Below are 22,569 nucleotides of genomic sequence, written 5' to 3' on the forward strand. Positions count from 1 at the left end.
GTGGTATAGCGAAGGGAAGAGAAGCTTTTCCAGCAAAAATGATTAAGAGTGACATTCGTTGTGCCCTTATTGCGAATTAGTTTATGAATGACACATTTAGGTTATTGTTCCAATGTAACAGTTTGCAGATATCCAAGCAAAGCTGTCAAATGCCAAGTGCAAATGCTTGAACGGGTGTATCTCTGAGGACACCCAGCAAATCCTGCAAAGAAAAAGAACCTCAATACAGAAAATCTATCACCAAAAACTGGTAAAGCTACAGTCGAAGCAAGAAGTTTACATGCACTCAATAAAAATACATGTTTTCTGTCCTTCATTGTTTGAAATTAAATCAGACCAAAGTTCAAAAAAAAAAAATTGCCCTCAAGTCAAACCATCTTCAAGCTACTGTTTTTATGGGTGTATTAATAAAATGAGGAATAAATGCTGTACTAGTCTGAAGACTGAAAACAGCTCCACCTGTCTGTGGACAGCAGGATTACACTCTGACAGGACTCTTACACTGCTCTAAAAATGTTTGGAAAATTTGAAGCAGAGGTAAACTGTTAAGTAAATGTAGTTTCTTATTGTAGTTGTACAGAGTATTTTTTAAAAGACAGGTGCTATTGCATATTTGCTTTAGGCTCTTCATCAATATATTACGGTGTACGTACTCATGGTGACCCCAGCCCAGATCTGGGAGGTAGGGCAGCTTCTTGATCCTGATTTGAGAGTCGTAGTACGACGGCTGCAAAGATTGAGCTACAGCGTTGGCCAGTAAAACAGCTATTATCATCGGCAGGATGTGAGAGATCTGACCAGTCAGCTCACACACAATGACCGAAGTTGAAACGGTGTGGGTGACCGCTCCTGACAAGGCTGCAGCACCTGTAGATGGGGAGAACAGCAGAACAGGTAACTCGCAGTGTCACGGTAAGCTCTGGAACACCAAGGGTCGTGTTAACTGAATATTTTCTGATGATGAATGGTTTTATGAAATGTTGCTGGAAACTTCAGAATGCTATGTGTGATTTTGACAAACTGCAATTCACACCTCTGACCCTTGATGCAAACATGTAGACGTTTTCAATTTTATGCACAGAGTACATTGTGGAGGAAACTAAATCTATCAATCAATCAAAAAACTGAAAAAGTACTTTCATCTGAGAATCACCTCTGACCTGGACAACACACTCAACGTATCTCACTATCTGGGAGCTGAGCGTGTTGAAGAGGCTTTAGAGCGCATCCCGGTAACAGACTGGTGTAGCTGGACTACTGGTGGACAGGAAGGGCATAATTTAAGTGCAATCATTTAATTTAATTGTTTATATGTAGCAGTTGAGGCGACAGTGGGTTTTCGTCACTGTGGATTTTAAACATACTACTTGATGTGTGATGGCAAGATGTGGATTGTCTGTTCTGAATTTTAATTAAGCTGAAGGAAAAACAAATGTAATTGAATTTGTCGTCATCATTTTAAAAATTGACAAGTAAAAACTGATTATAACTGATTTTATTCGACCCCGTCTGTTAAATGACAAACAAAAATGCCTGGCCTGGTGCAATCTCTGAAAATCAAAATGGTCCTAAGAAGATGTTTAAGAATATCAAAAATTAAGATTCTAGTAGCTAAACCTTATTTTCTTTATAAGTTTGATCTATGTGAATGTTATTAACTTTATAAAGGTTTCCAATAACAATAGATAGATAACATTTGACAAAAGATTTGATAATAGATACCATCAGTAGTCATGGAATTATTGTAAAATTGTTTTTCTAAACACATCAAGTCATGTTGTAGTAAAATAAATGATTAATAACCACTCACAGCAAGGAGGATAAAAATAAAATCTATTTTCACTGCTATTAAGTCAAGATGAATCTGAAATGGTTAAAATCACTGCTGGCATGTCAAAGCTTTACAAAGACTGTCCGTAAGTATGACTGGGTTTTAGGTTTCTTGTAGTGTTTTTAAAAACGTTTAGTGTTTGATTTTCAGAGAGGTGTGATAGGTATTTTCCTTTCGAACCTAAATAAAAGAAAGAACCACAGACAACGTATATGAATTTTACGTGGAGCTTTTGCAAAAGGGAAGGCTCTGCCAAACTTCTCCTCCGAGCAGTTTTACAGAGCGTTCTGATCTGCTCTCACATGAGCTCCTGTTTTTATTGTCAAAGAAGAACAGGCAAGGGGGCAGTCAGGAAAAACAACAGAGGTTGTAAAGCTTCTAACCCAAACATCTAACAACCCAGTTCCAGATGTGATATCTGATCAAAGGTCTGAGCCCGGTTCAAATCTTGGTCAGTACTGTCAATAAAACAAAATACGACTGCTCACAGGTAGTTACTAAATTAGGAGGTGCGTAAAGTTGAACAGACAGTAGTGTTCACTCCATACACACGTAAGGAAGAGAACACTTTAAACAGAAAATCAAAATGATCTATAGGCTGAATGTGCACTAAAGTAAGAATAAAATGATAATACCAAAAAATCTCTAACAAGGTGTACCAAACACTAATCTGCTTAATCAAACATTCCAAGTCATTCTCTTGTTATCATTTTTATTTATCAGATCTAAAACTCTTCTTCTAACTCTCTGCTCAGCTAAATAAATTCACATTCTTTTTCTATACGCCCATAGAGCATAAATCAACCCACGGATCTAATTTAATACTGAGGGAAATCTCTGCATCAAACCCTTTTTATTCCTTTCTTAAAAGTGATGTATAAAGAGTTGTATAAAATCTGGGACTAAACAGACAGAGCAGCATGGTGTGGATGAGTCTTCATACAGAGAGAAAATGGATGAGTCCAATTTAAACAGTTGAAAAAAGAGGAACAGTGGAGAATGAGAGAATTAAAGAGAGCAATACAAGGAGGGAATGAACAAACAGATGCTAGAAGGGAGCGTTCGCACCAGCAGGTTTCATTGTTCTTTCCCATAACTTAATTAAGCCGTGTCTGCCTCCCTCCCCTCAGATAAATGCTGCTGCTGCTGCTCTCTCCACCCGTCCCAATGCTCTGTCCTTAGAGCGAGCTCTGCTGTGAGATGAAAGAGGCTCATCAGAATGTCGGGCCTGCAAAGGGCTGAGTTATCAGCTACAGCACAACAGCATCAGCCCAGAAAAAAAAAGGAAAACAGCAGGCGCCGAGGCTGCAGCAGAGGCGTAATCAGCACTGCTGTCAACAAGTAGGACCGCAGCAACACTGGATCTCATCACACGCGCAACTTTATTGTGGATGTGTAATTTCCATTATGTTCAATTCTCATACTATTTCATGTTTTTTATTTGTGGTGCATCAGAAAGTTTTGATCTTGAGCTGGGAGCTCAAACCTAATAAGAATAAAACTATATGAATGCTACAACTAGACCAAATCAAACATTCATACTTATTCAAAAGTATAACCAGAAAGAAAAGAAGAAGAAATTTATCTGGTAATAAATTAATGAGTGTTCAACATACCCGCAACAGCATAGGCTCCTGGCATTATGAGATAGATAGACTCATCAGAGTGAATGCCATCTGGGAACAAGGCTGCCATGCATTCTCCAACCAGACGACCAAACGCTGCTCCTACAATGGCCAAATCACAAGGACACACGGATGAAGATACAAACAGTTAGACCTTGGGTTTCTGCCTACATGTAGAGAGGTAATAAAAACTTGAATTTCTGTACAATGGAATGACTACACCTGGTTCCAAACTGTAAATACAACATTTAACACATTCTGTTCTGCAGTGCTACATCTCCCCTAGAAGAGATACAACAGGAGTGAAAGGTGTAGATTTAGGTGTAAAGTAATTCTGCAAAGCTCTGATTGCTACAACTGGGGTAAAAAGATAAGACTATAAACCCCATCTGATGGACGTAGGAGGCTTAAGTTGGCGGATTAGAGTCTTAAGGTGGAAAGCCAGCAACAGTGACACATCTGGTTCCACAGAAATCTCCACCTTTAGGAGGTAGAAACTTATTTCTTAAAAACATACTGGGCATTTTGCTGATGAAAATTGTATAAATAACACATGAAAGTTTTTAGTGTTTAGTTTTCTAATACTGATTTGTGCAACTAGACTAAAAACAAATTAGGTCACCCTATCAAATATTATCCCTTTAAAACAAAAATGTTTTGGGTTATAATCATGTTTCAGGATCCAGTTCTGATTGCAGATGCTCTCACATTTCCCTCAAGCACTATTTAATACACAACTGAATTCATGGTGAATTCTATGATGGTGATGATAGACAGGACCTGCTGCAGCAAAGCAGACCCAAATCATAGGACTTCCTCTGCCATACTTCACAGTTGGTATTAGTTTGTTTTCCTATAATGATGCATTTAGTCAAACATGCTCTTTATTCTTGTGTCCAAATATTTCAAATTTTGACTCATCTGTCCATATTTTTTTTCCTTGTACACCTCTATTAAAGTTAAATTCGAGAAGGCTCTTTCTATTGTACATATATGGTTCTGTGATGTCATCTTTGGCTTTTTGGAAACTTATGTTAGCCTTTTATGATCTACTTTCAGGGTTATCTTGCTTGGAGAGGAAATATATTTCTCACCACATTTGCATTTTTATTACATTGTATAAAAATCTTTACCATACTCATATTTCTCAGTATTTTTATAGTTGATGTGAAATATTCACATATGCTGATATCTTAGAAAAACACAGACTATCATTGTGTGTCTTAATATGTTCACATTTTTCAGACTTTTACCAAAAAGGAGATAGACTCTACTGAGTTTTCTTATTACGATTAGGACCCAATCAGGGTTCTGCCATAATAGTTCTGAACAATTATAATGGGTTTTTTATTGCTTTTAGGAAAAGGGCTGTCCTCTCAGTCACTACTTTCTTTTGGTTGAACCAGAAGCAAAAAAGTTGATATGATAAACTGATGCTGTAACAAGACTTTTTAAAACATCCTGTGTAATTTGTCATCTCTCTCCTGTTTCATCTGTTGAACCAAGTCTTTGATGGGGCTGATTATACTTCCTAAATGACAGTCTAACTTCACCTATTCCAAAAAGACAGACTAGAGCTCACTGTTCTAAAACACATTTTGTTAATTGTTCATTACCAATGACAATTATAGGCACGAAAGCTCCACAGGGCACAGGCATGGTGATGGCCAAGGCAGTCATCCAAAACTAAAAAGAAATAAAGAAAATTGTGAGATAAAGACATAAAATGAAAGAACAGGGTGGCATTTCAATTAGATATCCAAGTCCTATGCAGTGTACCCAAACATGATAGCTAAGCTGAATCTCAAATCAGCAATGAAGGGGCAGCCATGCGTGGTTTATTGCCGAGGTTAGATTGAACTGTCACATTCATTCTTCATTTGACAAAGACCCTGAAATAAAGCTTGTGTAATGAGCTTCACCGATTGGCTGACTAGTGTCAGCAGGCAAGCAGAAAGGACAGCTAATTAGGCAAGAAAAGGGAAATGTCAGCGCTGACAGTGTGTAAGCATTGCTCTATGTCCACATGTGTAGGTGGACCTGTGTTTAAAAGTACCAACAGATTTTGTCCATAAAGTCAGCTACACAGATATAACATAACATACCTTGTTAATATTCATACAAACTCCCCTCAATGATCACAGTATTGATCAGTTTTAATATATGATCAGTCATTACATCCTTGACACTGAAGTAAGCAAATGCAACTAAGAATATTGGAATACATAATCAATTGTTAGTCAAAGTTAATATTATTTTTGAGGTTCAACAATGACTGCTTTAAATGTACAAATGAAGCAAAAGGTGGATCAGTGGTAGAGAAAGCAAACCATATATAAAGGCTACAATCCTTGATGCAACTGTCCCAGGTTTGATTCCCAGCAGCACGACGAGTACTGCATGTCCTGCTCTTCTGTTTCAGTCCTTTTTCCTGTCAAGCTACTAATTAATAAAGGCCACCCTCTCAACATGCTATGCTGAACAGCAGCAGAAATATAAGCATTTGGGGTAATTTTCATAGTGATGCTCTGACAACTTAAAGTCAATCTTTAGAGTATATTTATCTCTAAATAAAGTTAGTTTGGTGGGCAAGTCAAGTTGATTATTGATGAGACTATTAATATAAAGAAAATGTGAGGACAATATACCTGACTAATTCTTATGGACATTCAGTCAGATGTAGGAACTGCTGATTTAAACATCATCCTCTGGCTGACATAATCAGTTTGAGTCAGCTTTAGGCACATCTCTGTTCTGTCTGTAGTTTCTTATATCTTACGGATTTGTTTTAAACTGTTGAAGTATGACTCAAATAATATTAGATAGTGCTACATTTTATGCTGACTCAGACTTACACTGCCTACATGATGTTAAAGTTCAGCTAAAAGCTGGGCTTCCTAGTATGCTTTATTTGAAGAAAAGTGGGAGGACAGACTCATAAATTGTATTTTTTTAAAAAAGCAAAAATAAGACCAGAACTGGTGCTGCATAAGCCATAGCACCAGTTCTCTGTATTTCCACCATGAACTTAAAAGAACTGCAGGTGATGTTTTGTCTACAGTCAGCCTGTGAGATGATCTGAAATTACTCGACTATTTAGGTCAGTTTGGTTTATTAATTCACTTCTTGCTTCAATATGGGGCATGTCATTTCTTCATCTAAGCCACACAAAATTGAGACGTTGTCACATTAAACATTTACATGCCCAAAGTGCAGCATGTGAATTGGAGTATTATACAAACTATTAGGCAAATCTCATTGTTGTATTAATCTCATGGTTTCAAATAGACTTTTTAATTACTCTCATTGCTCCGTCTCTCTCCCCCCTCTCTCTGGACCCTCTGCTCTGTCTATAGTTAGTAGTAATTAAGGCCGGCTGCCATGGTGACGTAATGCATCTCCTGCTGTAACCCTGAACTGCTACCGTTTTCACACCTCGAGCAAACACACATATGTGCGTAGGTGTTCACACACCCCCACAGCACACACCATAACACATACTCTGTGACGAGAATCAAAGCTCCATGCTGCCAGACTCACAAACATTTGATTACACTAAATGAGCCTCATGGGGAAAATAAAGCAGACACTGGATTCTTCAGACTCCCTTTTCCATCGTATTGTTGCTCTTCCACCCAGACAGTGAAACACAATTGAGAAAGAGAGCGTATTGAAGGATCTCTGGACTCATAATAAAAGCTTAAACTTAAAGTTGAGGCCATGAGTTCTGTGGAGAGAATCACAGAAGTGCACCACAGTGTCACTGTGTAGGTGTTTGATATTATCCGACAGCATTAAAAACCCAGACTGAGTGGAGAATGTCCATCCATCTTCTAACATCCTTGTCCCTAGTGGCGTTGGGAGGGGTGCTCTTGTCTATCTCCAGCTAAAGTTCCGGGTGAGAGGCGGGGACCCTGGACAGGTCGCCAGTCTGTCGCAGGGCAACACAGAGACAAACAGGACAAACAGCCATGCACACACACACACCTAGGGAGAATTTAGAGAGACCAATTAACCTAACAGTCATGTTTTTGGACTGTGGAAGGAAGCCGGAGTACCCGGAGAGAACCCATGCATGCACAGGGAAAACATGCAAACTCCGTGCAGAAAGACCCCGGGCCAGGAATCAAACCCAACCTTCTTGCTGCAAGGCAACAGTGATACCAACTGCGCCACTGTGCAGCCTGAGTGGACAATGTGGTCATCTCAAATTTTTGTAAAATTCAAAGTAACTCACACTGAGAACAGCTGAATGTGTTTTCTGAAACAATCACTAGGAGATGATTTTAATTAAAGTTCTAAATATGTGCCATATCTAACCTTTAATGTGCTGATTACTATGGTTCAAAAACTTTACAGTTTTCAATCATCAAAAATGCAATAATCAAACCCCTGAGATTATTGCAATTATTATTGTGATTATTGAGCTTTGAAGTCTAGATACAATAAAATAATAATAATAATAATAATAATAATAATAATAATAATAATGACATTGTAGATCTGCAGTATTCCAAAGAAACTGAAGCTTGGAAGCTGAAATACCTAAACACACTGTTACTTCACATGCTACTGGCTGGCGATTGCAAAGCAGGCAATTGAGAAGCACCATTTATTTTATTTGCGACCGATGGGCAGAGAAGAGATTAGAAAAACTGTTGAAATTAACTTTCGTGGTAATGCTAAAATGGTTTTCACTGCGCATATTAAGGTATTTTTGGAATTTGAACAAAAAGGGGCAGATGGTGCTTTGACAGTATGCAAATATTACCAGATTTCAGCTATTTGTGGGCTGCTGTGGTCCTTGAACCACACACACAAAGAAAAACAAAATTTTTCTGAAACCTGAAAAAAGTTTTTGGTGCATCAAAAAATATTTTTGTCAGATTAATATTTTTTATGGTAATGTGCCAATCTCCACTTTATCTTGCCACCTACAGTCTGAGTCACCCACTTTCAACAATCCCTTATCGTCCCATTTAATTTGACAGATTTGAACATCCTCCTCTCTGAGAAAAGTACTTTGAAAAATGTCATACAGACAATATCAACCATTGGAATAAAAGCAGAAAGCACAGTGTACACAGATGAATGCAAAAACTGACAAAAATTGACAAGTCTGGGTTACAGATTTATTTTTTGTGGTCCAACAGAACACTACTACTCACTACTACTTTTGAGCTAAATGGAAATTTTATTTTCATGCTTTAAATGATTTTCTGAACATCTGGGACATGAGTCTCAAAAAAGACAAAAGTGGTCCGATCATTGTAGAGAAACCTTAGTGTCAATCTGCACAAAACCTTGTGCACAGAAGTATTAATATTAAACGTAATGTTGGGATCTGCCCCTATTAAGCTGAAATAGCTGACGACTCTTTACAGAGCACCTCGTCTGCAGGGTGTAGATGACAGGGTAATGTGATCCAGCTGCTTGTTTGCACAGAAACATCCACTCAAACACAGGTGAACGTGACAAGATGCTGCTGGCTGTGTCGTTTCCATCCCCATAGGACAGCAGTCCTTACCATGGCAACCACTCTGACATCTGTAAAGTTACAGTGGCCTACAAATCCCCTGTGGCTCAGGGTTACATCCAAGATAAACTAATGAAAAGATCCCTGTAGGCTGTTAATGTCCTTCCATGTATTTTTAATAAGTCACTGATGGAAAAAGTACCCTTACTATAGCCATGTCATGTTACAGATTGAATGCTATTGGTGGTTAAAACTCCTCCACTGAAGGTTTGGTCTAGAAACCTTCATGTTTATAAATCTGTTTAGCTTAAAGCTAACATACTGACAGAGCAGCACCATATCTGTCATATGTGTACTGTTTTTAAGCAAATATGTTGTCAAGGGGGAACTTTCTTTAAGATATATGAAGATATTAGAACAATATTTAAAGAAAAAATTACCTCAACTCTGTCTCTCAGCCTCTCGCAGCCTGAACAAACAGTAGACGCTGCTTCTATTTAAAATAGTTGGCTCTATTGATTAAAGAATAATCTTATTGATTATTCTTTAATCAATAAGAAAGTCAACAATGCAATGAAATGCTTTGAATGAGAAGAACTGTTCAAATGGCTATAAAATAAAGTAGTACTAGCATGGAATGGAAGTAAAAAAATTAATAAATCAATGAATATGTAATATTTACAACTGCAGATGAAATCTACCAAACAATACAGTAAAATATACACTGCAGGACAAATAAAGTATAGGCAGTATTTCATAATATTTCACAGATGATAATATGGCTTAGACGATTATTGTATTCACGTTGAGATGAGTTAAGATAGTAAGGTAGTGACATACATGATGGTCATAAGGTGCAGCAGTTATAGACAGAAGTGACACAAATGTGTCTTAGTGCAGAATTTTTTGAGAGTTAACCACATAGCAACAGAGTTTAGTGACAGTTTGTGGATAATGCTCGTCTTTGAGTCTTTTTGTGTGTGCTGGCCAGCTCCTGTACCGTAAACTAGAGAGTAGCAGTTGGAAAAGTTTTTGTGCTGAATGGGTGCAGTCACGAGTGGAAGTTGGGTTTGCAGTCAATTTCTAGGCATGACATTGTCTTACAATAACATTGACTTTGAGAGCAACATAATCTGACCTGGTCTCCAGGATTCATTGACCTGTTTCCTGCTTCCCCTGTTTTATGATTGCAGTGGAAGACCCGTTCATTATAGCTGTTTACAAAGATCTGAGGTGACAACCTGAAAAAGCTGATTTTGAGGATTTGATGCTGTTTGATTTGCATTGATTTTGATCAAGAATCAACAGCACATTGACGTCTACATTGAAACGCGTATTTTCCCTAAAATGAGCATCACGTACCTGCAGAAGCATCAGTACATGTAGAACATTTGTCATGGGACTAACCAACTCACATGAAGGGAAGGCTAAATAAATCTTGAAATATCAAGATTAGATTTGTTTTAAAATCAGCTGATCATATGTGGGTTAAGCACGACTATTTGTCCTGCCAGGACTAATGCTACACTCAATTACGTTTCCTAACTATTACTGTAACAAATCTTATGCAGCAGAAATGACTCACTCCCCCAGAGGAATCATTAATTTTTCATTTAATCTGATTTAATCAACTCACTGTATGTCTCACAGAAGAGGTCCATGGCCATCAGACATAATTATGAGGACTTCCAACCACAAACTGAATGGAGACTTCAGTAAGCCAACGCTTTAGAACAAGAAAATAACTCTACAGCATGAAAAGCTTTGATGTTTTAAAACCTTCAAGGAGCAGCCAGAAAACACAGAAGGAATCCGAAATTAAAATCCATTTAGAATATTCTTAATGAACCGCATGAATTTTGAAGGTGGCTTTAATAAGACATATTATTTATAGAGCTGCTTCAGGCTTATACTATTTTCGAGGGAGAGGAAGTAGTTATTGTATTCAGTTCAATTCAAAAACGGATATTACATTTTCAGAAGTTGTTGGCAAAGTCTGGACAGGAATGCAAAGTTAGATTTAAGCAGCCAGCAGGCCAATAGTGGCTCTTCTGTGCAAAGCTAATAAAGGTGTAATTTCATCTTTTTTAGCAGCCACTATAGCCACAGAAAAGAAAAGAAACTATTTGCACACATTTTACACTTCTAGATAAAACACTGAATTATTTCTAAAAATGACCATGTTTGTGACACTCTCATTAGTGCTAATGTTTCTATTATTGTTTCTATCAGTCTTTATGTATCTGCATAAAGCCTCTCAATAAGTTGTTGTGTGCAAAACTTCATTTTAAGCAGATATTTCTACCTTAATCAAAGCAATCTGTGCCCGAGGAAGTGTGACTAAGATTGAATTTGTACTTTAATTCCAAACATGATAATAATATGCTAAGGTCATGTCAAGCAACAGAACAAGTAATGGCTACAAATGGGTGCTAATGAAAAATAAAGCCATTGTGGTTCCTTTTCAGCCACTTGGGTAACATATTCTCAAAATAACTCAGTGTTTGAACTAATGCATTGTGGGTAAAACACACTGATAAAACCAAAGCCCCTGAAATACATTAAAGGTCTCCCCAATTAGCCTCTTGGTAAGACAGAATTTTTAATACCAGTTTTGTGTTCCCTCAAATACCTTAATATAACCCATTTCAAGCTGTTGGACAAGAACAGCTATATGTTACACACATAATTATTTTAATGTCAGAGTGGTTATGAAACAGCTTAACTATTATGTGTCATTAGTGACAGGGCATGTTTGAAATGAGGTCTGTACTTTTTTTCCCCTCCAACAGACATTATGTTTTAAAAATAATGAGACCAACTACATTCTGTATTTAACTTAATAAGGCTGATTAGGCTGGGAAAATTGCCTATATTTGTTTTGACCTCAATGACAAGCGCAATTATAAAATCCTCACTCTGGTTGTGTGTGTTTTAGACGCTAGTCATTTGACTTTATGTTTTTCACTATAATTTGATGAAACATGTATTTAACATCAAAGCTACATAATGTGTTGCAAATTTATTCAAATTTATTGAAGTAGGATCGTCTCCTACATGCACTGAAAACACATAAAGAAAGCATTATATCTACGTATATACTAATTAGGAATGTGAAGGAGGGAAAACTTACATTTCTTCTCAGACTGCAGAAATAGCCATTGCTAAGTACTATAATTAACATTTACCATTACAAAAACAGATTTTTTATATTGAAAGAATTGATACTTTATAGATAGAATAAATCAGTACAGCTCTTCAACAAATATTGTTTCCAAATAACTCATTTAGTAAAACCAACAGATTTTTATCTAAGAACATTGCACCAGATGTAGCTCAAATTAACTGAATGCTTTTGAAGTAAATGAACAACACTAGAGATTGGAGAATGATCTAGGTTTTAATAAATGTGTTTGTTGTACAATCACGGCCACTGCTGTATTTTGGTTGGTACTACTTTGTCAAGCGTAAGGTTACACTGTGACTCTGATATAAAGTAATAACTTTCCTTGTGTTTGGGCCAGATCGGAGCAGTCTTATAAAGAAATAGTATTTCATATGAATTGCTGTGTGTTAGTTGGACAGCATTTACATTGGTTAAGGGTAACTTAAAGCAATCTGAAAATGAGACAGGAAAACACATATCCTCTTTCATTTAATTAGGATGTGGATTTTCATTTTATTATTCAAGTAAAAAAAAAGTGACCACAAAAACTGTAAGACTACTTGAGTTATCAAGAACTAAAGGGTACAAATGTCAATGGTATCAGTTATGACAGACCATGGAGGACATTTATACTCAATCAGCTGGAAGCGCTGTATGATCCTGTGTATAAACCATTTTCAGAGGACAGTGCTTCTTCCCAGGAGCCCCTCCTCGATTCCCACTCCAATTACAGTCCAGTCAGCTCTGTGACACTATAAGGCACACACACTGCTGTTTTCAGACAGACAGCAGAGGACACACACCTACATTAATATACCCGTTTCACCCCGAGAGCTCATAACAGCACAAGACTAAAAATAACATCAAATTATTAACAATGGCAAATTGGTTAGCAGCTTTGAGAGTGCACAAAGCAGCTAACCAATGAGCTGTGCTGAAGCTAGCATCTTCACAGTAAGTGCTAACATTTCACTGTCACAGCTTAATCAGGGCAAGTTGCTAGTTGTTAGCAGAGCTGAAGCTGTTGGGAGAACTGTGCACACACCTTTTCTATTCATCACTGGAAACAGAGTGTTTCATAAGTTTCAGCATGAAAAAGGGAGCATCAAGACAAGATGGCTGCCAGGTTCAATAAAAGAACCAGTCATTATAGAGAAGAAGCGGGAGTGAGAGCAATCTCGTCTTTGAAAATCATCAGGCTGAACCCAGCAAACCAAAGGCTGTAATTAGACCGAGCCATTACAGCCTCGCTTTGCATGTCGAGTCAGGGTGATAGAGATAGAGAGAGGACATTAGTCAGAGCATGGCAACAAATTCATGCTCAACTGCTCAACAAGGTTTGTTCAGGTGGTGTTTTATACATCATATCCTTTGCAGTGGTGCTTCCAGAAATATTTCACATGAGAAGACTAAAGTCTTCCTGACTATCAACTTCCAGGCTGAGAACAACTCTTAACATACAGCCAGGGATAAAATGAAGTGGAATGATAGATGTTGTCCATGCTTCAACACAGATGAATTACAGGCTGAATTGCCTCCTTAAAATGTCAGAAAGTTCTGCAAAGGCCTGGTAACAACTACGGACGGGAGGAAAACATATTTTTCCTCCTGTGGGAAACTTTGTAGCATCTGGACAGTTTATGATGAATGTATAAGGTCACATGCAAAGAGAAAATCACTTGGTGAGAACCATCATATGCAGGATGTGTGAAAGCGAAAGGAAATGTTTTGAAATAGAAGGAACAAGAGGAACAACATTAGATGTGTAAACCAGAGGTGACAGCTACTGTGTTGGATACTTCAAACAGGAGCAGTGAAGTATATGTGCCGAACAGAGAAAGGGAGACTAAATGATTTAGTTTTAGATACAAGCAAAATGAAAGATCTGGAGGCATGAATGGAGGTGGGATGGGGGCTATAATAACATCTTAAGACTACTGAATAGCATATGAATCAGTTTTGCCTAAAAATACTTGTAATAACCTATTAATAAATCAAGGGAACATCTAAAAGATACAAGGCTTTAAGCAGTGAATTTGGACACAAATCATTTGTTCAAGTGGACTGAGAAGTTGGACTGAGAATCTGCAAAAGCTGAAAACTAGAGTTCAGGTTTGAGCTTGAGAAAACGCTTGCAACTGTAACTACAGCCTAAAGATTCAATATCGAAAGCAAATAAATCACATTTTTCAATTTGTAAAGCATCCTTAAAGCCATACTTCATTTATTCATTCTGCGCAACTTTATGTTGGTCTGTCATAAAAAATTCTGGTAAAATACATTGAAGGTTGTGTAACAAAATGTGGTAAAAGTTTAAAGGCTATGAATAGTTTTGCACGGCTCTGTATGGGACACCAACATGAAGCGATGTTTTTGTTAAACTTGTTCATGCACAGTGAGTAGATCCACAGTGGATGGATGTCACTACAGTGAGGAGGAATGATCCTAAAAAGAGAATATTGTCAGGGTTCCTGTGTGTGAGTGCGAGTAATACATCTTTTCCAGCGAGGATCTTGGTGGAGAACCTGGGCAACCTACACAAGTGGAGCTCATCAGCCTCATCAGAGTGCAGGGGATAAAGGAGCAGCAGAGCCTTAACTCAGTGCTGGATGATTAACGTTTACCGGTAGTCTCTCTGGCCTCCTCTTGTAGTCAGCTGTCACAAGCTTTTGATCTGTCTCTTGAGCATTTACCAGAGGTTTCATAGTCCTTGTGTTTGCTGCCTCTGGGTTTGTCACTGGATTTTCCAAGAAGGATCAGTTCAACTGTTTTCTCCTCCTGTGGATCCAACCTGCAAGTAACCTGCCTGCTCCTCCGTTCCCCCCATCTCCACTCCGCTCCATCAGTCCTCTAGCTTCTGTCACCACCTTCCTCGCACTCGCCTCAGGAATCACCATCAACCATTCTCCACACAGGACCCTGGGCACCTTTCTCCCACGCTTCACCAAAACCATTCTAAAGTAAGCTGTTACATATTGCATCTCTGATCAACTCATTTCAGACCACCAGTAACCCAACTCTCGTTCCAAGCGCCACCGATCGCGTGACACTAACCACTCCCCAGAAAGATCAAGAAAACCTGTCAATTGTTGCTTGTTCTTCTGAAAATAAAACCTATTCCTTAACTTAGACTTGTTGATTCTGCATGTGGGTCAGAAATCCGAACACGTCAAATATTTCACTAAAGGACAAACGGAGGACTGGACAGAAAAAGGGACCTGTTATTGAACATGTTATTAAACGTTGGCTTAATTAAACTTGCCTTATTAAAATAATTCAACCCACTGCTTGCAATTCTCATTCTAAGTTGAACAGACAGAACACCGATCAAGACATTTCTTATAACACTAAGAAACAGTTGCAGTAAAACAGTTACTGCAGTGCCATCACATCATCCGCGTCTCTGCTTACATAACTTTGACAGCAGAGCCTTCAGCAAATGTCACATATCCACTTCACTGTGTGGTTTTATCCTCATTTTCCTGGACATTGTGCTCAGCAGGAGCTACAAAGGGGATAATCATTTATCTATTGTTACATCCAACAAAAACCTTTAAAATTCTGCCATGAAAATGATTTGCCCCTTTACAGTTTTCCTCTGTTTTTATATTACCATGTAGTACCATGTCTAAATGTTTTGGATCATATATGGAGTGTTGGAATAATTAAATTTGTTTACAGTGTCACTAATCAGTGTTAGTGCAAACATTTATGCAAACAGTTGCTGCTGCCACTGCGTTAACACAGTGCCCTTCGGACCGACACAGAGCTGCAGTTGGACCCCAGAGGACAGTGGTTATTAGACTGTGTGTTAACTTCTTTAAAAAATGTTACTTCTCCAAGAATGGTGACACACACAGTTTTATGCACACACTGACACAAGCTGTTACATGTTATGCATGTGTGCATCACTGGCAGAGCGACAGGAAAACTTGTTTGCAACCTCGCCACATATGTTGCCTTTGTGTACGGACTGTTTGTACACACTCTTGTGCAGGCTTCGTCCACTATATGTTATAAAGGATGTTAGCGAATCTGTTTCAATTACTGATTACATCTACGAGGTTGGTTATAAACAGGATAAAATAATTCTAAGAGGAAAATGTCCAATTTACATGCAAATATACTTTAAAAATAAAGTAAACTTATTCTGGGTGATCAAATTCACTGACTGAAGTCTTTCAAGAACAGAAGGTGCTAAAATGCTAATCTTTAAATATCTGCACCACTGCACAACTGGAATTACAGAAGGAAAAATAAGCTACTGTTTGAATTAGCTCACTTCAGCCAGCTGGGTAAAGGAGAAGTAAGAAAGAGAAAATCATAAAAGTGAAATATAATAAACATTATTGGCCTAAAACATTGGTAATTACCAGGATTTAAAAAAAACAAAAAACTATTGGCAATAGAAAAAGAACATATTTGTTCGACCACTAGTTTAGTTTTAAGAGCTTATAATAAACTTGCTTCTGTGTTTGTAGATGCAATGATTCAAATCCTGTTTTTAGTCACCCGAACATGAACCACATGAACACTCATAGCCCCGCTCTCTCTTTGTTTCTACACTCACACACATCTACACTACTTTCTGTGAGTACTTTGCCGGGTGAAATTCAAAACACAAACTCACATGTAGGGTTGTGTCCATGTGATGGATGACATTATATCCATGTCATTTGCTATTGATCATAGAACGTGTACTTCTTAACAGCAGCAAAAAATCTAATTGGGGGACAAGCATAAGCATTTTCACAGATAAGGGCCGTGTGACATGTGGCTTAAACTTATGCTTGTTTTGTCTTTATAACAAAGTTTCTAACAGAGTATAAGGGAAATAGGACAATGGAAGGTAAGCAAAAGTACTATAGGTGGTCCTATTTACTTTTTTTCTCACAAAGTACATCGGACTGGTTTGTTAATATTTTTAGTCTCTCCTTTCCAACTCACTAAAATCTAAAGGAGTCAAAGTGTTGATCCTTTAACTCCCCTTACTTGAGCAAACTTCTTAGATCCAAAAATGTTTTTTTACATTCTGTACCTCAAATATTCAGACTTTCTAACCTTTCCAGAGTTGTGCAGCGGAGGTGATAGCTGACAGTGATAATCTACTGAATATTGCAGCTCCTTACATCTCTCCTATCTGTCTCATCGCCCGTCACCGGTGAGCTCTGTCATCAGCGCTGTGGGATAATCGAAGACTGCAATGATGTTACGACAACAGCAGAGAAGAGTTGCTGCTATTCTGCTCCCCAGCTGAGCATAAGGCACAAATGAGTGCAAGTCAAATTGCACAGAGACAGACAGTAAGTTGTTATTCCGCTGCTTTCAATAAGCAGATACTTTTTCAGCTCTTACAGTTGAGAGACAACATAGAGCATGACAGCTGCTTATGAAATGTATGGCAAAAAATGCTCTTTGAAAAATTATTGATTCAAAAGGTTTCACAGCAGGGATCTCCCAATCCAATCCCAGATATGGAATTGGGGTCCTACTTACGCTTTAAATGATCAATGTAAAGTCCCAGATGAAAACCTTCTGCCGATACCTACTGTTATGTAGTCTGTAATTGTACAACTGTGGCAACCACAGGTGATAACAACTCCCATTTCTCTCTGCAAAACTAGCAAAAATACACACTGTGCAGAGGGCAGCTGAAACACCAATCATTCAATATTAAAACATCAAAAGCATATTAATGAACCAGGAGAATAACTAATATTGACGTGTCCTGAATGTCTTTGTTAAGGTCATTTACTAATATACTCACACATTACTAATATGTATGTAAATTTATATTTTCCAACAATATAAACCTCATGATTTCTAAGCAAACTGATATCAATTATGAAGTGGCTTTGAAGTGAGTACTGCTGTTAACCTAAAGAAAACAGATAAATGGCCTTAATTCATTCTCTTCTTGTGCCAACCATAGTTCCCGTCAATGAAAGGTTGTTTTGCACAGAATCGGCCTCACATGTATGGAATCTGTTGCTAATAATATTTCCTCAGAAATTACAGCTTCCAAGCTTCAACATGAGAGTTTCAGCCGCAGTAAAAACAGCTTTAGGGTTGTCGCTTTCAGCAGAGTCCTCTACAGAAGTGTGATACCACCATTGTAAACCTTTCTCAACTTTGTTCCTACCTTCATGATGACGAAGAGGACCAGTGTGACGAAGACGCTGACTTGTGGGTGTATCCAGGCTTGGGCGGTTCCAATGTAGTCAAATTCCTCAGCAATTCCCTGCTTTGTCCACGTCCGGTTGTCAAATAAAGTCCTCAGAGACTCCTCCTGACTCAACTACAAATCACAGGAAATAATCATTACAAGTCAGAAGCAGGTAGCAGCACTTTTTGCACCAATTGTTTGCAATATAATTACAAATTATGTAGGTTTTTGGACTATTAAATAGTGTGTATTCAGTTTGTAAATCAAAAACTAAAATACTGATGAGTAAATTGTTAAATTGAAATTGTGATGTGGCAAATTAAAAATGAAGCCTGCCATTGATATATCAGGACAAAAAAATACTGTTGGAATTATGTCTCTCGTAACATGGAGAAGGTAACCAAGTCTAGACAATTAAACTGTTTTTATATAAAATTGTGTTTTACTAATATTTATCCAGACCTGAAATATTCCATATTTACCCAGACTTTTCAAGACTGTGTAAGAACTCTCTTTATTTCCTAACATTTAGACACAGATAGGTCATGTTACTAGCAAACATGGGAAGACAGAAAACATACTATTCAGTCCCTGGAAGTATACAAGTTGCTATGTCCACTTGTACATAGCAACATACAAAACAACCAGACAAAGTTGTTTGAACTCTTAACAGCTTTGTGATCTTCTGTTACGCTTGTGTCAAACTCCACAGAGATTTCTGTCTCTTGTGCAGAGATGGATTGACTTCAAGAGGAAGAATGTCAGACAGTCCATCTGCCAGCTATGTGGAAAAGCCTGGTTACCGGGAAACATGGTGCCACAATGAACCAGTTTCACTTTCTCTGAACTAAACAACTACACTTATTGTTGGCACACATCTTTCTTTTGGGACAAACAAAAGAGAGATAGTTGTACCTGGAAAGAAGTACTGACTGCCACGGATATCCTCACATTATTTCTTAATATTTAACCCCTATAGATGTCAAATGTTTCTGGCGAAAATTCTCTAGTTAATCTACAAAGAGACAATCTTGCAAAAAGAGAACTTTTGTGGGACCTTAAAAGTACCTTTTTTGCCTCAAATGTCTCCTCCAGGGCTCAGAACAAACACAAAGTACAAAGTGTTAGCAGGGTCTTTCAAGTTGAATTGGGATGATTTTCATTTACTTGCCATTGTTTTTGCTTTTTACTCATGCTCAAACCTACTTGTTTACAGCTATCCATCATTGTTAATGTGACAATTGTGATTTAGAGCATAACTAAAACACATCTTACTGAAGAATTTAGAAAAACGGAGGATCCGGGGCTAGATTCACAGCAGGTTTTAATGGAAAGGCCTCCTCTGAATGTGAGCACAGGAAAAGATGATGAGCTCAAGGTTTTACAAAATGTCACTGGAGATTTAAATTTTACAATATCCGTCAGGGATTATGCTGTGACAAAATCATCTGCAGCCATACAAAAATCACATCAGCTGCAGACAGCGTTGGAGATAGAGTTCCCACTGGCAGAGATGATGATGAAGAGTGTGCCGGGAAGACAAAGGGACCACAGATACAAATTTCTGAGTGGGTACTCCAAAGAGAGGAGCTTTAAGAGGAGTAAGCCAGCATGGGCAGAGCTTCAGAAGTCTTCAACACTTTATTATTTGGAGCCAAGGCAAAGAGAGGGAGTCAATCTGTATGTGTGTATTGAGTGTACAAAGGATGGACAGTTTATTTCTTTTCTAATTCCAATTATTAACCGGATGAAGGGGATAAAATCGGAGAAGGCACAACACATGCTCATGAGTCATCCCTGGAGCAAAAGGACAATATGCTCGTCCATGTCTCCAGTATACACTGATGAGTCACTAGCACTCACAGGCACATTTATACCCCTTTAAGCTATTGTGACCAGAGTCTTAAAAAAAAAAAATAAAATTGTTTTTTGGTTATTGGACAATTTGAACCTGTCTGCTACAATCATATCTATCAACCTCTAGCTGTATACAGAGTATATTCTTACAGCCTTTAGCATATAGCTCCTTATCGGTACAGACCAACCAAAGAACCACCAAAGTCTGTTGTAGCAGTCTGGAGGATCTGCTGGGATGCCTCCAGAAAATACAGCTCTCTTTTAACTAACGTTTTACAAATGTGATTCTTCCTTTAGCTTAATGAACAAAATATCAAAGGTTTGGGTTTCCAATCATTCAGGCAAGTCATGGTGGAAAAAGCTGAAAATGTGACCATTAAAGTCCTATTTGGCCTATTTTTCATACATGATCTTTCCAACACTGAACCACAAAGTAACTGCACAATATGAATCGGGCATATCCATAATGTGACGCCTGATAACCTCCTGCAAGTGCAGGTTAAGCTTTGTAATGCATCCATGAGGCGCTCTCCGTTTCATTTGATCTTCATTCACTGTTTGGATTGACTGTTGAATGCTCTGGAAACTGTCTGCTGCACATCACTCTACTCATGATGTTACCACTTCAGCTCACTGGTCACTATTCTCCAAATCCCAGCAAAGTAAAATTGGAAATTATTTAAGTGATCATCAGAGGTACCAGATAACCTTGAATTCATCCCAATCCTTCTGGTTTTCCTTTAGTAGGTGTAAATCATTAGAGTGACATTTACTATGAAGAAATGCATGTCTGAATTGTGTTTCGGTGAACAAAACAGGCAAAGATTTGAGGTCAAAACCTGCAACGCAATGCAGTTTATGCAAAAGAGTATTATTTCTGTCATAACTTTTGAAAGATGTTGGAACCATACCTTTCCAGCCATAAACTGCCCAAATCCAGGTGGAAATGTCAGTGTTGAAACCAGTAAAGTGACCAGTGCTGGATACAACAGTCGGCTGAAAGAGTAAGAGGTAAAAAGAAAAACAAATTATAAAAATAAATTCTTTTCATATTTGCACTTCATCACGTATTGAAAGGTAAACATGCTGTAAGTTCAATAAGCAGCCATGGTGAAAAAAGCAACCCTTGAGGTCATCATCATCATCACAGCAGTTAGTTACCACACAAATTTAAAATGTTCAATGATTATCAAGAGATGTATGTTTAGCTGTTACTGTTGGCTTTAAATGAACAGCCCAGAATGTGTCGAAGTGAATAAACAGGTAATACAATTTGTGTTTGTTCATGCCTTCACAATTTTCACTGAAATACAAAAAGCTTGGAAAAATATGTATTTAAAAACCTTTTTTTATTGTATCATAATAAAGTACCACAAAAGAGGTTTTCAGGGGTGTGATCTTGAAATGCCACTTTAAAACTGTTTTACAAAATGTTTTCCAGTAGCGATTAGTCTGTGACTTCATGTAATGGAAAGTGCAACTTATTGTTACTGTTTGAGTCCTACATGCTGTTTCTATGATTTGTCAATAGTACAAAAGCAACTGAGTTTCCTGATGGGTTGAAGGAGTTGATTTCTCATCAGGCTTGGCTTAAAAGATGCTTATTCAAAAAAAGAAACATCAACTCTTTGGGTTGATTTTACCATTTCTTCTTTTTTGAACTTCTCAAAATACAGCAGACTACTACTACTGTATACATGCACAGAGCCCACAAACACATCCTAGTATGTGACTCATATGAAACGATGCAGAAAAATTGAAGCTGGGAGCAGGGTACATGTTTTTCCTGAGACATCATCCGTCACATACTTCACATGTACTCACTTCTTCATGAGGAATTTGTTGATGGTATTTTGTTTCTTGATGGACTGGACAATCAGTCGGTTCAGGTAGACAAACAAAGCACCAATTAATCCACTGGCAATACTGCAAACAGAGAAACAGGGCAGTTAGTCCTGTTTTCCCTATGCGGTGTGATGAAGCACTCTGCATGATCAAAGTGAAACTAAATGGAATAAATTAGTTCAAGAGTAAACAAAGCAACGCATCAAGTCTTCTGCACCACCTCCATACGTTGCTCTCAGTGCATTTGGCCACAATAAAAACAATAGGAATGTAATGAGGCTCTAATTACTGGAGGCGGGTGTCAGGAGTAAGTGCAAATGTGATTCAGTGAAGCCATAAAACGAGTACTGGTCAGGGAGGGAGATGATGTGGCGGAGCAGCATTAATGTAAATACAGAAAAGAACAAGAGAAGAAGAATAGAACAAAGACGAAATGGATGAAGAAAATTGCTGGAGTTAAAACCAAGAGACTAAAGCTAAGAGTGAGACAGACGGAGCCCCCTGTCAACTGAGGAAGTGTGGGGGAGTTGGAGAAAAGCCAAAGGAAAGGTTTATATAAGTACACATTTAAAAGCTCTGTGGGAGACCTCTTTATGGAAGCCA

At 38.0% G+C, this 22,569-nt stretch overlaps 1 protein-coding gene across 1 annotated transcript in view; it reads right to left on the reverse strand.

Annotated features, from left to right (window-relative positions):
- LOC114162003 (chloride channel protein 2-like) overlaps positions 1-22,569 on the reverse strand; it is a 78,578-nt gene that overhangs the window by 30,269 nt on the left and 25,740 nt on the right. Inside the window, exons 11-16 of the mRNA XM_028045746.1 lie at positions 21,946-22,047; positions 21,033-21,117; positions 18,241-18,396; positions 5,073-5,142; positions 3,448-3,558; positions 654-867 (exon numbers count right to left, since the gene is read on the reverse strand). Coding sequence (XP_027901547.1) covers positions 654-867; positions 3,448-3,558; positions 5,073-5,142; positions 18,241-18,396; positions 21,033-21,117; positions 21,946-22,047 — 738 coding nt within the window. The remainder of the gene's footprint in view (positions 1-653; positions 868-3,447; positions 3,559-5,072; positions 5,143-18,240; positions 18,397-21,032; positions 21,118-21,945; positions 22,048-22,569) is intronic.

Source organism: Xiphophorus couchianus, chromosome 18, assembly GCF_001444195.1.
Source record: "Xiphophorus couchianus chromosome 18, X_couchianus-1.0, whole genome shotgun sequence".
In the NCBI taxonomy this organism is placed as follows: domain Eukaryota; kingdom Metazoa; phylum Chordata; class Actinopteri; order Cyprinodontiformes; family Poeciliidae; genus Xiphophorus; species Xiphophorus couchianus.